This window comes from Temnothorax americanus, unplaced genomic scaffold (genome assembly GCF_048541705.1).
Source record: "Temnothorax americanus isolate GAGA-0224 unplaced genomic scaffold, ASM4854170v1 Scaffold31, whole genome shotgun sequence".
Lineage (NCBI taxonomy): Eukaryota > Metazoa > Arthropoda > Insecta > Hymenoptera > Formicidae > Temnothorax > Temnothorax americanus.
The window spans coordinates 1,362,816-1,379,655 of record NW_027509453.1 but is presented as its reverse complement, the minus strand read 5'-3'; the positions used below and the strand labels follow the sequence as shown (position 1 = coordinate 1,379,655).

The 16,840-nt window shown below is 44.5% G+C and overlaps 1 protein-coding gene across 18 annotated transcripts in view; it reads left to right on the top strand.

The window, feature by feature from the left end:
• Positions 1-16,840, top strand: part of Eph (Eph receptor tyrosine kinase) — a 100,551-nt gene that overhangs the window by 48,356 nt on the left and 35,355 nt on the right. For all 18 annotated transcript variants that reach the window (XM_077412932.1, XM_077412923.1, XM_077412931.1 and 15 more), the window contains exon 3: positions 12,402-12,481. In XM_077412932.1, coding sequence (XP_077269058.1) covers positions 12,402-12,481 — 80 coding nt within the window. The remainder of the gene's footprint in view (positions 1-12,401; positions 12,482-16,840) is intronic.

Sequence of the window (16,840 nt, the reverse complement as noted above, 5' to 3'; positions counted from 1 at the left end):
ATATTCTGGCATATTAGTAAAATTCACGATATTGCGGTGCATTATTTATTGCACGAGATTTTTTGCTGCGTGCAATTAAGTAGCTTTTTGCAGTTGGATATCAAAACGATAATCTTGATTTTTATCTGTTTCTCATTCCCAAGTTCTTGATTATATTCATTATCAGTGGCATGCTAATATAATTTATAAAGCAAGTACCTTCTTGGAACACATCGTACGATTAATCGAACGCGTTTGTGGACTGAAGCTCGATTCGTCATTCGAATTCCAAGGATACATTCCCCGACAAAGCGGACACTTTTATGGAATACGGCGTCGTTACGCGGAAGAGCCAGTAGCATAAGGAACGAGGACAAAAAGAGACTAAAGGAAAAGGTGGAAAAAAATAATCGTAATCATCATTGCTCGCCCGTAAAAAGGAACATAATGAGCGAGCCGCTAATAAAATAATTATAATATTGGGAGCCCGGTAATAGATTCTCGGAACGCGTTAACCGGTCTCCTTCTCTCTCTTCCTCTCTCTTGAGATAAATCGCAGCGTGTATACTAAGCAAGGGTGGGAGGGAAGGAGGGAGGGAGGGAGGGAGAGAGAGAGATGCCTGTTCGCTTATGCACGCGTGCAAGACACGTGCAAAATCGTTGCACGTCGCGATCGGACGCCGACCATGTGTATACGCATAGCGTCGTACGCATACACGCATATACACATGTAGATACTTCTGCACTCGTGGCGGTGCGGCGGCCGCAGAAACGCTTCGTGTATCTAATATTCGCGGTATGTGAAAATTACCGCGAGCCGTATAAACTGCCAATCAGACAGATGGCCGACAAATCGCGTCGGGGAAAATATACGGAGTGTCCCAAGTTCTCCCGCACTGCCTTTCATGGCCCTTTCCTCCTGCCTTATATGCATCCGGAATATTTCTCGTCCACGTGCAACCGCGACGATCGAGAATTATTTTTTTCTCTCGGCGTTGTTGATTAAGCCGGAGATATATATATATATATATATATCCGGCTTAATCAACAACGCCGAGAGAAAAAAATAATTCTCGAATATATATATATATATATCGATCGCATGTGGGGATTATCGGTATGCAGGATTACTGACCCGCATAAATCTCGGATAAAGGCAAGAGCGTCGCGACGCGGCGCCGGGCAGCGGCAATTTTCCGATGATTTTCGCTGATCGCTTCGGCGAATCGACGACGCGGTAGAAAAATAATAAAGCATATAGGAGAGAGAGGAGCGGGACGCGATATGGCCCACCCGATATTCTAACGAGATATTTATCCTCTTTTTTGACGGTCGCGCCGACGAGATCGCGCCAGGCCAATTAAAAAGAATAACGAGAAATATAATCGGCCGAATCGGAGTCGGTCCGGTTCGGCTCTTTCTCTCCCTCTGTCGTCCCTCCTGAAGACAGAGGACGAATTTTTGGCAGATATTTAGACCGATTAATTTAATTATTGCGATCGCGGCATAGGGATCACCTCCTTGTGGAGATCAAGCAGTAATTTACATAGCGATTGAGATTCAGGCTGTTTGAAAAACCGGACCGAAGCGCGGCGTTCGGAAGAAGACCGAATCACCCCGGCGCTCGACAAGAAATGATCAAGAACGAGGGTGAAATCGGGCCGAAGCATGTTGTCAAGCGAATTTATTTTTCTTCCCTGATGACGTGAACGTGGAGAGCGAGAAAGACAAAGAGATCGAACGGACCGGGTCGGTCGTACGGTTCACTTTGTCCGACGATCGTTTGGGACGATTAATTTTATTATCGCGGTCTGATAGCAATTTACATAGTAATACCTACGCGACTTAAGTTTGCGAGAAGGAAAAAAAAGGAAAGGGAAAGGAGATCGGCAGAGGCCGAAGGTATCCTCAACGGAGTAGCGAATCGAGCAAAAAGAGGAGTGAAGAGAGACGAGCTCTCGTAATCGCCAAATTCTCTGCTTACACACGTCTCCTCGTTGTTTTAGATTAGAGAATTCGATTATCGCTGTCGCGTCTCTGGGACGACGGAAGGTTTCTATTCCAAAAAGCCTCACACGATGTGATTTACATGCTAATATAGAAACCACTCTCTATCTTTCTCTCGCTTTCTCTTTCTCTCCTCCCTCTCTTTCTCTCTCTCCCTCTTTCGTTCTCTCACATGCACGCGCCGCGGCACGGGGGTCGTAAGATAAATTAAAGCCCGCTTCACACCATGAAAGCTGCATCGTCGTGGCTGCGAGTATCATCCACCGTTAATACCACTGGGAAAATTTATGAACGGATGGAGGATGAGAGAGAAGGGTGATGGTTCTTATTTATTTGGATTCGTTTGGGCCACGATGCGCGGAAACAAATAAATATTTCAGTGAATTGGCCTTATCCCAACACATGATTGATACAACTTGGCTCCCGATTTTCTTTCTTTTTTTCCCGTTTGCTAATCATTTATTTTTCTTTTTATCGATGATAAGTTAATTTATATTCAGAAAGCTAAACTACAACGGGAAATTAGTTATTTAATATTATCGCATTGTAATTAACTCTTGTTAATTTTTATTTGCAATAGCAAAAAATTAATTTTTCTTATTTCATTACTTTTTATACATACCGATCGTCTAACAGTCTCGCTCTGTCCGCGCGTTTGTATCGTATCTTGTATCTGCACTTGTGTAACTGCTTATAAGAAACGATTTTTCTGTCACATATGTTATTCGCTAAAATGTTAATAAGTGCTTCTCTTTTTCTTCTCTTCTTTTTCATAAAGTGCAAACGAAAAAACGGAAAAGAAGAAAGACAGACTCGAGGAGAAAGACTGTTGGAAAGAGAGAAGGATAAGGGGGTGGGTTTGGGAAGTGCCGAGGCGGCCGGCCGACGGAAAACAAAAGAATAGGCTGGCCGTACTTGAAAAGCACAATTGAAATTCAAGATCCATATGCAAACAGCGCCGTTGGCGGGAGAAGAAAAAGAAGCTGGAAGATAGGAAACGAAGAAAAGAAAGAGGAGAGACTCTCTCAGTCTCTCTCTTCTCCCCGTCCTTCTCTCGAGGCTCGGTTTCCCGCGATATCGAGAGAGAGAGAGAGCTATATTCTCTAAATAATTGATTTAACATGTGTACATACATTATACGCAAACATAATAACGCTATGTAAATGGTAATTCCACCCATGCGACGCTGGCTCATACGTAGCGTGGGCCGAGTCCACAAACCGCGTCCTACCATCGCGTCGCATACGCGTCCCCCTTTGCCTTCCCGCCGCTCTACCGCCGCCTTTCTTATACCGCCCAGTTGGACCCACGATAGTAAGCCGGGGGTCTGCGGGACCCCGCAGAGACGGGAGACCGGGGGTTAAGTTACCGAGCACCTCATATTTTTTCATCCTCCCGGGGAATCTTCTCTTTTCCCCGCCTTACTTTTCCCCTCACTCCCTCATCATTCGAGAAGGGTAATTTTGTCTACGAATTCAGAGAGCCACTTCCGCGATCGAAAAGATTACGAGGGGGTGACGAAGCCTGATACGATAAATGAAGCCGACGAATAAATTCTCAGATGGAAATCGACGTCCCCGTGTGTCATACGTTAAGCTTCCATGTTACACACACATGTACGTCTGAATTTGTCATTAACTTTTCAAGGCGCGATGATATGTAAATGTTTTTTTTTAATCCTTGGCATTTATAAAATCCCAACTTAAAAAAAAAAGATAGCATATGATTATTAGATACACATTACTATGTTAAGGAGCGCCAAGATCAATTATATCTTATTCATCTCTATTATCAATTATTTTCTTAAATAGAGATAATAGAAATATATTCAACAAAGTTCTCTAAGAAAAATTAAACTAGGAATAAAAGATATATTTTTTTCCGCAATTTATTTAGTAACTTTGTTTGACCAGAGTGTCGCAGATATGAAATCAATCCGTCAATATGTCTATATTAAACTACACGTTGATTGTATCTCGATCTTTTACACAATGCGGATTAGACTGGGGATCCCCATTGGGGCATATTCGAAACTCACACGATGAGTCGACACCCTGGCAAACAAGCTGCGATACACTGGAAAAGGGATGCATATGTGGATGGACGGCAGCTGACGATCGAGGATTGTGTGTGAGAGAGAAATAAAGAAAAGATAATTGATAGAGAAGGGAAGAGGGATTCTGACAAATTGGAAGGCCGTTAAAGCAAAAGCATGGAGGCGTTGCTCGTTGAAACTGAAGGAGAGAGGAGGATCCCGATACCTAATGACAAAGAGAAGAGAGAACTAAGGAGAAAGAGGAAGAGAGAGAATAAGTCGGGGAAAAAGACGAGCCGCGCGCGACACTCGTGTCACGATGGGCCTCGTAGCAGCATTTTTAGAGCCGAAATAAAGTCGAGGAACGAACGTAACCGTCTCTTGAATATCCGCTGGGCGCGCGTCGTAAGACGTAGGTGGTCTTTCTTCCTCGGCGTCCTCTTTCCGTCTCATTCTCCTTCTCGCGCTGTCGCGTCGTTCCCATTCTCGTACGTTTCTTCGCTCGTCCGCGTTCCATTCTCGCGTTCGTCTGCACTGCGCGGCTGATCTACCGAACGAGCCGAGCGAGCGCATAAGCCGCGGCAGTTAGGTGAGCGCGAGCGCACATGCGCCCCTCGCCGCACATTGGACTTTTCGAGGCACGGAATTGCGAGACGTGACTACCTCGCTCGCGAATGCCGTCCGGACATCCCGGTTCTCTCGCCGCTGATCGATCGCCGCGCGTATGTGACGCGCGCGATCTCGATTTGCAATTCAACTCGTCAACGTCGGCGCAATGGTCAACCGATGGTCATAACATCGCGATTGTGACCAGCGAAGCTGTTCTAAAATGATCTAAAAGAAATCCCAGATAATTAGCAAGAGGGTAATTTATTTAACTGTGACAGAGAGAAAGAATTAGTCAATTGTAATTCAATTTTTTTAACTTCTTCCGAAAGAGATAATTGTTTCTTTAATTTTTATGTCACGTTTTATTTGAAAGCTTACGTCCCTTCGTTCACTGGGTTTACGTATACGTAGCTATTTTTAAATGTTTCGCGATGTACCGTCGTTGAAATCAAACGAGATACAATAACAGTCGAAGTCGACCGAGCGGTACAATCGAATAGACCGACTCACCTGGATATTTCGTTAAACCCTAAAGAATCGTAGAGCGAAGATGGAGGCGAGATACGAAGCGGCCTCGCCCGACGCTCCGACGTACAAAATGCAAATCGCCCGGGATAAAGATGGAATCGGGATAACGGTATCAAAATCTGGAATACTTCCTCGATGCGCGAGCACGATGGGAAACGCCGAGGAACGGCGAGTGTAACGTCGCCCGTTCGCGTTTACGTGTCCGTGCCGATCTTGATGAAACCGGCGACGGTCTCTCGCTCCGCTCCGAGAGAAAGAGAGAAAGAAGAAAGATCCTGGAAGCTGCGCACACGAAATCTCCGTTGCCGCTCGTGAGAGTCGGGCATTAGCGGGAACCGACACCGCGGGTGGGTTTCGGTGAATGATAACCGCGGAACGGTATAACGATATTATATCGTCGTAAGATCAGGCCGGTTGATCTCGTATGCGTATATATATATATGCGTGCGTGCCCGTGCGTGCGCGTGCGGAAGACGAAATCGTAATCTTAATCGTCCTCGTGACGGGCAACAGGTTCTCTCGCGCTCGCGATTCAATCGTGGGCCTCTTTGGATATACAAGCGCGCGCGGGGTCGACCCCCTTATACGCGAGGACCGTACGGAAAGAACAGGCCCGTTACGTCACTCATCCATCTCTTTCTTCTGGCGACCTCGGCTATTGATTTATCGTCGCGAGAAAGCATACGATTTCTTCCGTCGCGTCGTAGGAAAGGCGGACGGGTGCGCGTGCGCTCTCTCTCTCTCTCTCTCTCTCTCTCTCTCTCTCTCTCTCTCTCTAATTAGAGGTATGCATTGTGCATCGATCGACGGCTGATGGACAGAAGGAGAAAAAGACAGAACGGTGTCGCCTTGCGCAAGCTAGATTGGAAGCCACGGGAGATAAGCTGACCAGCCGACGTCGGTGACCGAGCCGATCAGGGTCGACAGATCCCCGAAGGTTCGGACTTCGGAGACGAAAGAGAGGAGATCAGACCTCTATTCCCGCGGTATCTCTTTTAGCTCGTTAACTACCGACACGATCGTTTGAACCGAAACACTATGTGTCAGAGACGTAATTTCGATATTTCTTCGATATAAGACTTTTGAATCTTGATACAAATTACCTGAGCCCTAATTGCGACAGGTTCGGTCTGTGACACAGTGACAATTAACACACTTTCTAAAAAAGGTGAAAAATTTAACGTATATTTAATTTTCTTTCTTTCTTTAGAATTAATTTTTCACAATCAGAAGATTTATTGTACTTGGCTGTTGTGTAGATTTCCCTTTAATTTTGCCGAATGTTTGCGCCTCTTATCGATTATGTTGGCTTCGCTGCCGTAGATTACGCGAACAGTTTGAGATCTGACGCTATAACTAATTACTGCACTACCCGTACCTAATCGAAGTTAAACCATTCAATAGTGGATTTGCATCCGTGACATGGTTTCTACTCACTGTCAGCAAGTGTGGCACAGGTATATCGTGACGAATCGGCTTACTTCGTTGATAGTATCGAAACAAATTTCTGTTAAAACGAGATCGACCCCAAATCGGCTCAAAAACACGTGCACGAAGGAAAGTACGACGTACGTCGGATACCGTGTATACCACTTCAGTTGAGAACAGTTAAACGGGAACTCCTTTTGCCGATCGATAAGATCAGATTCCTCTCTCGTTTGAATAATATGAAAAATCGAGATGGATAGATAAATGGAAGGAATAAGAGGAACCGCGCTGGATATGTATAATACTGGGTGGAATCGGGAAAAGGGGGGACCGCGTGCACAGAGGGCGGCGGAGCGAGGGTTCGAGGGGCGGAGAAGAGGGGTCGAAGACGCACCATCGCATCGGTGGAGTGAGTTAGAGCCGGCGCGGCGGGCAACGCTATGCATACCGTCACACCCTGCGACACGCTCCAAATTTGAAATTTAAATTCGGTACCTCTCGCGGGACCACGTTGTACACCGGTTACACACGCACACACATATACTTACGTGCACGTAGATGCACGCACACTCACAGGGAGAGATCTATGCATGTCGCGAGTGTGCATACAGGACGCCCCAAAATAATTTTAGACGCTCTATGCTGAAAATTCCATCTAATTAAAAGTTACTTAGCATATTAAAGAGTAACACGTTCCATCGTGCGAAAGCAAGTGATCGAAACAAATAGATTTTAAAATTTCATTTCTTACTTGGGCGGGGGTTACGGGGTTTCTACAATAATAGAATTTTTATGAAAAGCTGTTAAACCTCGAGATATGTATCTTATGTTAAAAAATGTAAACTGCATTGTAGCGTGTCGTCCAAAATTTTCATCAGGGAAAGATTGTGTTGGAAAATTCACGTAGAATACTGCAATTGTCAAGTCGTCCCCTTTTGGGACACCCTGTGGAAAGCGACGGGCAAAGCGACGGCGAATCAGAATGTTTGCGAGAACAGGATGGAGCGAAAGACAGGAAGGATGTATCGTCGTTTTCACGACGACCGACCTGCCCGTTAAGTCGTTTCCGCTCGTCGGTAAACACACGCGGGAATAGTAATTCAGAGACAGGGACCCTGCGCCGTGTCCTTTCACCTCCCGTCTGCCCTCCACTCTGCTTTCCTCCCACGACTGGTGAAGTTGTCTCGAGTCGTGTACTTATGATTGTCTTGTCTGCTTGTCGCTGTCGATCGCGTTGAATTTCAGGCGAAGGGAACGCTCTTTTGGGATGAGCTTGTTTTCTCGAATGTCAGCTGAAAATCGGAGCGTGCTCTTTCACTTTGCATCTCGTGCATTGTATAGCTACCGTTATGCCCGTATCACACTAGGCGATTGGCGATTGCGTTTACGTTTACGTTTACGTCTACGTCTTTTGACCAATCAGAACGGAAATCGCAAATCGCAATCGTCAGCAGCTACTTTCTGATTGGTCAAGAGACGTGAACGCAAACGTAGACGCAATCGCCAATCGCTAGTGTGATACGGGCATTAGACTTCGCTGCTTCGCTCTCGAAAGAAGTAACTATGCAACGTAACGAAGAGAGTCTCCAGAATCAATCAGACATGTCTAGGAAAGTTATTCTTAAACTTTAATAATTCTAATTTTAACGTGTTGTTCATTGATTATTTTCTTCGCTGTACATGATTCTAAAATTTTTTTATTAATAGAAAGTACAGCACGGTAGACTATACTTAAATGTCCGCACTACTTACGTCCATGCAGCGACGTCAGAACATCCTGCAAAATAACGGTTACATCGCGCCCGCGAGATTATCGGCGCCGCGACACCGTCTTTTCTTCGTGTTCGTTCAGCCGCAAGCTTTTACCGAACGTACATACATAATCGCATTTTCCTCGGTTATGATCCGAGTCACGAGAGAGAAAGAGGGAACGCGTCTGTAATTTTTTCTCGTTCCCCTCTATCGTTCCCGCCGCACCTCTTCTCGACATTCCACGACGACACACGCGGCGAGTGGCTCACGTCATGTGACACGTGTCCGACGGACGAAGGCGCATAATGCACGTGTCGCACGCACGATACATAGCGGCTGCACCGGCATGTGACGACCGCTGTCGCGTCGCGTCATCTCGTATATCGGGGCGGGCGGCTGCACTTTCTCTTTTCGCGTCGATGATCGCGCATCGTAGATGCGGCCGGCGACCAGTATATAGAATCTTTAAACCGCACCGTTATCTCTCCCTCGTGATACCACGCACTTGTGGCGAAGTAATTCCGACGATATAACATTAGTCGAACGAAGTCCTGAAATTTATGCTAGCCCTAAAACGAATCGTCGAGGGATAAGAATCAAGGTATATAAATCAAGACTATTAAAAAGCGCGTGTCACAACAAAAGTCACAACGAAAGGAAATGTGGTACGATATATGAATATATAAGAGATTTATGTATAGAGAATGTTATAAATTCTTCTGTACTTTTTAACAAAAATTTAGATTAATTTTGTTATGTCTTTCCTCTTTCTAAATAAATTTTTATATTCAATTTTTAATACCATAAAATTGACTTCATATCAACCGTTGCAATTGATCGGACAAAAGAAAACATTTATATAGGAGGAAAACTTTTAAACGAGGAGGAAAATGGCCAGCGCTTGCGGTTCCTTTAATAGCCGCTATATAGTTATACGATTGAATAGTTACTAAAACGTCATGACAGTCGATTGAAATTGTTGGCAGAGTCATGCTCGTCGAAATTATTACGTATAGCAGCGTGTCTCTTTCCGTGGTCATCTATGCCAATAACTATAGTTATCTTATCCCGGAATTACCCTACACAGCTGGTACAGCGATACAGCTATACGTGTATAGATTGGAAATGGTACCCTCGATAGAGAGTTCCTATACGGAGACATATCTGTTTCTTACGTGGCTCAAGTTCATTCGTGTCACTACGTAAAATCGATCCGAGGGGGTTTGTCATCCCATAATTCATTCTTACATCTCTTCCGTAGGCGCGCGGGGCTTCCAGAAATAAATATCTTTTTCGTCGTAACACTCGACAAGAAGACGGAAAATGGCGCTGTTTAAAATGCAAATTTGAAGAAACGCGATTATAAAGCCGCGGATTGAGTCGGATATTCGTCGAGTAAATCTTATCGGCGTCGGGGAATAATCCCGGGGTCAATCTGCTAAGGCTTTCCGCGAAGTTTATTAGGAACGATCGAGGCGATATAGAAGGAGCAAACTCTCTCGGATCTTACTCCGTGAATTCGGTTGCGCGAAGGCGCGCGTGCCTATATATCCTATAAGTTCTTCACGAGAGCACTCGAATTAGATCGGCACGCTGCAGTGCAAACTCCACTCCTGCGAGCTACTCTTCACAATGGGATGACTTAGAAGGCAACTGATCCAGCAGCTTAAAACGGAGTATCCCCTCGCGATACTAATGCTCACCGTCTCTCGCGCATTCCATCAAAATCAAACTCTTGCGTATTCTAAAGTAATCTAAAATATACGCGTATCTTATGAAGCGCGTTCGTACAATACACTCTTTCACATCTAGTCCAGATAGAAAATAAAAATTGTTACAGGAACAGAGAGAAGGTTTTATTTTGCAATTTGGGTCGGAATCGCCTAAAAATTTGTTTAGGTCTCTGTTGGACCAGGACCTCGTCCCAGATTAATCCCAAAAGTTACATTCGGCACAATTTTTGTTTTGTTTTGAGCACGCAACCTGTCGCTCACACTCTGCTTCGCATCGGTTTGGATGCAGCGAGATAATTGCAGTTCGCGCAAGTGCCTCTGTCGAAAAATGATCGGTGGCAGGATGGGAGATCGATGGGCGAGGAGATAGAAGCGCAAAGGGGGAAAAGGTCCAAAAAATAGGACAAATAAAAATAGATTTTACATCATGCAGTTTTTACCTTTGAGATTGTATATTCGGCGTCGGTGATAGGTACGTTCTCATCCGTGTCGTGCTCTAGCATATATATATATATATATATATATATATATATACCTAAGAATTCAAGGGCCCGATATCTAGATAGAAGCTCTAGGACAATCGTTTTAGAAGCTGGCAACGCCAATTTAGTCCGATTATGGATTTGGGGCAGATATCGCGAGATGGAAAAGAATGAAGTGACTATATATAAAGAGAAGGAAGGAAAGAGGGAGGAAGGTGGAGGAAGAGCATGAGAACGGAACGATAAAAAGGAGATGCAGGAAGGAAGGACGAGCGGGCTGTCAAGCCCGAAGAGAGAAAGGGCGCTAGAGATACAAAGAACGCGAGGCGAAAAGAAGAGAGACGAATGAACGAAGGAGAAGAGAGGAATGTGCCGGGCGCGTGGACGAGAGGTGAAGAGAGGAAGAACGAATCGACGAAAGGGAGAGAGAGAGGAGAATCGAGGGTTGGTGGCGGCCCAGACCCGGTCGATACGACCACTACCACCAACATCACCACCGCCACCTCTACCACGATGCAGGACAGAGCGCGGAACTTGGTTCCTACGCGAGAATGCATACACCGATACACAGTGGAATCTTCCCGTTTTCTTTTCTGACCTTACGTGCCTCTCTTTCTCTCTCTTTTGCTCCCTCCTCTCGCCGTATTCATCTCCCGATATTTTTTCACCCCTCGCGCTCTCAACCATCCGCCATTTTAAGAGGGAACATCCCCCTTCGATGGGTCGATTTCCTCACGATGACTTTGGCACGTACTTTGAGCTCAGACAAGTCTGGACAAGTTTTAATTTCGTATCGCGCTCCGTTGTAATATAACATTGATAAGTGTAATTATATCTGTGGTAAATGTGCGGTTGTATGAAATAAGATAGTTAAAGAAGTCGCATTAGTCGCAAGAGAGAGTATAGATAAAAATATAGAAGAAATTAGAAAATTTTGTAAAGTTCATGTTCTTCGCTACTTCATGAGATAAAATACATGGTAATTGTTTAGATGGGGGGGACCACCTTGGATGACCTTGATATTTTAGTATGTTGTCAAGGTCACCCTCCTGAGTGACCTTCAGAAGGTTTCAGCCCGCGCTTGTTATTCGTTAAAAAGTTCGTAACAAAAAAAATTTGGAAAATATAGCAGCTATTTTTTGAGTATTGGAAGGCATAAGTAACTAATATATACGTGTGTGTGCCCTGCTTTAACGAAAATCACAACTTCTATAAAGCAGAACATATACACACATGTGTATCAACACATCTAAACAATTACCGTATTTAAGTGTTTAAAACGCGTCAACTAACTTACGTGGGTCAGTGGCTCGCCTCGAACAGTATCGAGTGCGTATAAAGCTCACCCGCGTGAGTCAGTGGCTCGCGTTGAACAGTACAAATATATACATATATATATATATATATATATATATATATATATATATATATATATATATATATATATGTGTATATGTGTGTATATATATATATATATATATATATATATATATATATATATATATGTAAACCAGCTTGTAAAGCGCGCCACGAACCCATATGGCACCTCATTTCGCGTGGAAAGTGTATGCGTGAACTATTTCGATGTATATATTAGTCGTTATGCCTTCCAATACTCAAAATAGCTGCTATATTTTTGAAACATTTTTTGTTAATAACTTTTTAACGAATAACGAGCGCGGGCTAAAACCTTCTGAAGGTCACTCAGGAGGGTGACCTTGACAACATACTAAAATATCAAGGTCATCCAAGGTGGTCCCCCCCATCTAAACAATTACCATATTATGATATAAGCTCGCGATGACATCTCGTGCACATACTCACATCGCATTTTCTTTGTGATTGCAGTTGTTCTCTTGGACACGACGACGGAAGAGAAACTCGACTGGACGAGATACCCGTTCGGGCCTCAAGCTAACACTCCTGGCGTAAGTATACCGAAATTTCTATCGCACGTCGATGCGCATGAATAGAAGGCATCAAACTTCTTCTTAAAATGTTGGCGAGAAAACTTTTTCCTCTCTTCGATACGAAGGAAAATTATTCATTCCGATAGCCGGCAACTTTCTCGACTCTTTAAGCGATAAAAGCATCGAGAATCCGAAAGTAAGATCAGATTCACCTCTCCTCGATGTAAGGACGAAACAATTTCTTAAATATCGCGAATTTCCATGGAAATATTCGACGTGCCAACAGCAACACGGGGAAATTCCCGTCGACGTAGGAATTCCGCTCGCTCGCTCGCGCGCACGTTCGGCATCCTTTTCTGCGCGGCCAAAGGGAAATATTAAAATGTCTCAAACATAAATTAATACTCTCTCGCGAGGTCGTTGCACGCGCGATTCGGGAGCCCCCTCCCTCCCTCTCTCTCTCTCTCTCTCTCTCTCTCTCTCTCTCTCTCTTTCTCTCTCAGCTCCTCCGGCTTTCGTAACAAAGGGACGTCTAGATGGAAAAAAATTCCAGGACTTCCCGACATTTTCTTCTCTCTGTATTTTTTTTATTCTTTTCTCGCGGAGAGGAGAAATCTTTTGGAACTCGACTGGCCGGGTGCCGGTGGTACCAGAAGCACTTTATAGTCTCGGTACGCGCGCGGCACATACGTGGGCTCCCGCTGGCCGATGCGCTCTCTCGGCGCCATGTTTGTTTTTCAGTTGTTAAGCGCGCAGCGGGCCGCCAGACAGGTTTAAATCAGCCTCCACCTCTCTTCGTTTCTCCTCTTCTTCCTCCTCTTTCTCTTTCTCTGCCGATTCTCTCCTCCAGCACCACCCGCCGCCTCCCGTCCTCTTTCGCGCTCCACGGCCAGGCCGTGTGCACCACTCGGCCCGTGAGTCAGTCCGACCGGGTAACAAATTGCTTTTTGTTTGAACGGACAAATTAGTGATACGGCCGCGCCGGCACGGTAGAGGTGCCGGCCGAAAAGACAGGCGGTAGAAGGGAAAAAGGAGGGACACGCGATGTTTATTTAAACATCGTGGGGCACCGTGAGTGCAGTTTCGCGCACGGGGGACATCCTCCTCCGTGACCCTACGTGGGTGTCGGCCGGATATCTCGTGTTCGAGGCTTCGGCTCTTTCTCTCGATCACGACGATAAACTGGCGACTCCGATTTTTTTGGCGATTCGACCGACTTGTTACGACATATCTCGAAGCTTATTGTAATTTTCATTATACTTTCATTATAGCCCTCTATAGTTTTTCTATTTCTATGCTAATCTTTGCTTGATATTTTAGTAACATTTGTACAGGATATTATTATTTAACAGAAAAAACAATCTCTTTTTACGCGGATTGATACTTTGCTGTCGCCAAGATCTCAGAAGCTTCTTGTCAATACTATAAGCTCTTTACTCTTTATTTGTGTTTGGTCAATTATCATCTAAAAAAATCTTTTTTTTTGCCCTCGATCGTGAAACGATCGAGTACGACGGCACACGCGCGCTTGTCCTCCTTTTTTCTCTCTTTTCTCTCGCAATGTCGATCGTTAGTGTCGCAGCGCTAATCGGCCAGCGTAACGCTCTGTTTGAAAAGGTTCTTTGAGGCTGCTGTTGATTTTTCTGGGCGCTAAACGTTCGACGCGCCTCTGCTCGGACGAAACGGACCGAAGAGAGATGGCTGCGCCGGCGGACCACGCACGAGAGTCTGATCTTTTTTTTCGGGAATGACCCGAAAAAGAACGCTCTCGCTGCACGCTTCGTCCTCCGTGAACCACTCGAGTTCACTTTGCACCTCCCGTTCCATTTCGCCCGTCGCCGGAAGTGCTACGTCCAAATACGCGTTTTCTCTCCTCTCTCTCTCTCTCTCTCTCTCTCTCTCTCTCTCTCTTTGTATGTGTGTCTTTCTTTCTCTTCCATGGACTCTCGCGCGCACGTGCTCCTCGTAAAAACGACCGCAATATTAGTTACACATCTACGAGCCTTTAAAGTTTCTTCCAAAGCTCAAAGATGTATCCTCGGCGCTAAGTGTTAGTGTCCGTATACGATTCTTGTCGCCTATTGACACTGTGAACATCTTTTTCACATTGGGCAAATAAAACTCAAGCGTATAGACGACCGTTTAACGTTAAAACGTGCGTTAATAATACGAACTGTTCCAAATCGATTTTTCAAACATTCCGAATTCCGCTTATCGGCGATCTCTCCCTCATTCAATCTTGACAAGTTTCCCGTTCGGAATCTGCGTCTCACACGCTCCGCAGATCGATCGGACGGACGACAAGATTTGTCCATTGCCTGACGGTCGTAGATGGCGAAAAACGATGTTCGATTTCCCCGGGTCGAGGAATTCACGTTTCACGTGGTTGTCCTCACTGTGCGCCGCGAGAGAATGCGTCAACATACGCGCGAAATGGGGAATCCTCTTAAGCCCGTGTCACACTACGCGTATCGCGGATGCGGATCGGATTGAGATTGCGGGTCGCGGATCGTAATCTAGCCAATCATAGACGAGCAGCTCATCTGTGATTGGCTGACAATCGATCCGCGATCCGTAATCCCAATCCGATCCGTGTCCGCATCGACGACTCTCCACTTTGAGACGCTCTACAAGGCGTAATTTTGAACAAAATGAAATGAATAACAAATAAAAATTGTAGGTTTTTTACGCTCTACAAGTTTTATTTGAAGCATTTTTGCAATTTTGGACGACAATAATGAGTAAAAAGAAAAAAACTAAATATCTTTCATACTTTTTTATTTCTCTTTCTCGTTCGATGTCTCGAAAACAATCGATCATACGTAAAAATGTCATACGACATAATTTGTAGAGCGTAAAAAAACTTTAAAATGAGCTCCGATTCGACATTGTAACTTTATTTGAAACCGAGTTATCGCGGAAAAACCATTTTTTCACATTTTTTACTCCCGTAAAAAAAGCAAGCGGGAAACAAAGGTCGAAAACTTGAGATTTAACTTTTCTTGAGCCCCCCAACACCCCCCAAAAGAAAAATTCTGGGTCAGAATTATGTCTTTTATAATCCGTTTTTTTGTACATAGTGACTGGACTATATTCTTACCGAAGGAAGTCGCGTCGCCCGAAAGCAAGATTGATAAAAACGAGAATTTTCTCACGACTCGCTCTCATCAGTTTTCTCGAGTAGGGATATTAGCGCGCCTCTCACGCACGCCATTACCTTCGATCATACGTGACAGGAAATTTATTTCCGAGGATGAATAATTTTCCCGGGAAGATTCAGGTCCAATTAGCCGCCCTCGTTATATTAACAAACAAAAAAGCAACGCTTCTCACGCGGTGATGAGCGGAGAACAATGCGAAATTATTTATTTACAATTGAATACATTTTGATTTTAACAAATATATCGGCTATTTAAAAGGCATTTAAACATCTACGTAATTCTTAATTAAGCATAGAGATCAAAAGATTACTTGCATTTTAATCGCACGTAGGGGAAAAAAACGATCGTGACCATACTTTGTGGAGATATTCTTCCGTCGTTTTAATCACTCTTCTCCGGTCGGCATTAATATCCCGAACACGATAAGTACGCGCCTTTATAACTGATAGCGGGGTGGTTATTAATATACAAGTAAACGAAATTAGCTCAGACTATTTGAACAAGCCGACAGAGGGAGGACAGGCTCGGAGCGAAAAGATGCTTTGATGCTGTCGGCGAGGGTCAAAACTCGCATAAAGGGCCGAAGATATGGGCTATGCTCTATCGCCATATTATATATTCTATCTCGATGCCCTCCCGACCACGACGACTTTGGATGAAAGATGCGGGGAAACGTACCCACTGGAATTAATTAAGCGTCCTTCTCGCTGACCCCGTAGCTTACTTCGCATGATTGATTTAAATCCCGCTCCAAGCTTTTAGCTTAATTTTTAGTACGAACCGGAGAGAAAGAGAATTTATGAGTATCTGTAATTTTGACTTTTTATAAAATCATGTTAAATATTATTCTTCTTAACCTTCTCGAGAAAAGTACATAAAACTTATCGAATTTGCCATATCGAAATATCGATAAGTAGGATCTTAAGAAAAATAGAGCGAACGAAGAAATCGGGAAAGTTCCCGTTGAAATTCCAAGCCACTTAGGAAAGACTAACGACGGCGCGTTTTGAATTCGTTCTCGCCACTTTACTTCAAGCTAATTTCCATGTTTAAGAAGTCGTAATCCGATCATGACCGTCGAAATGAACAAGTTTTCCCTCACCCTTTGAGAATATCGACTTGCACTTGGCTGAAATTCGATAAAGTCGCGCGACTCGCGAGAATTCAACGGATGGAGAAACATTCTCCGGTCTGGCTGTTTCGCTACAGCGAGAGA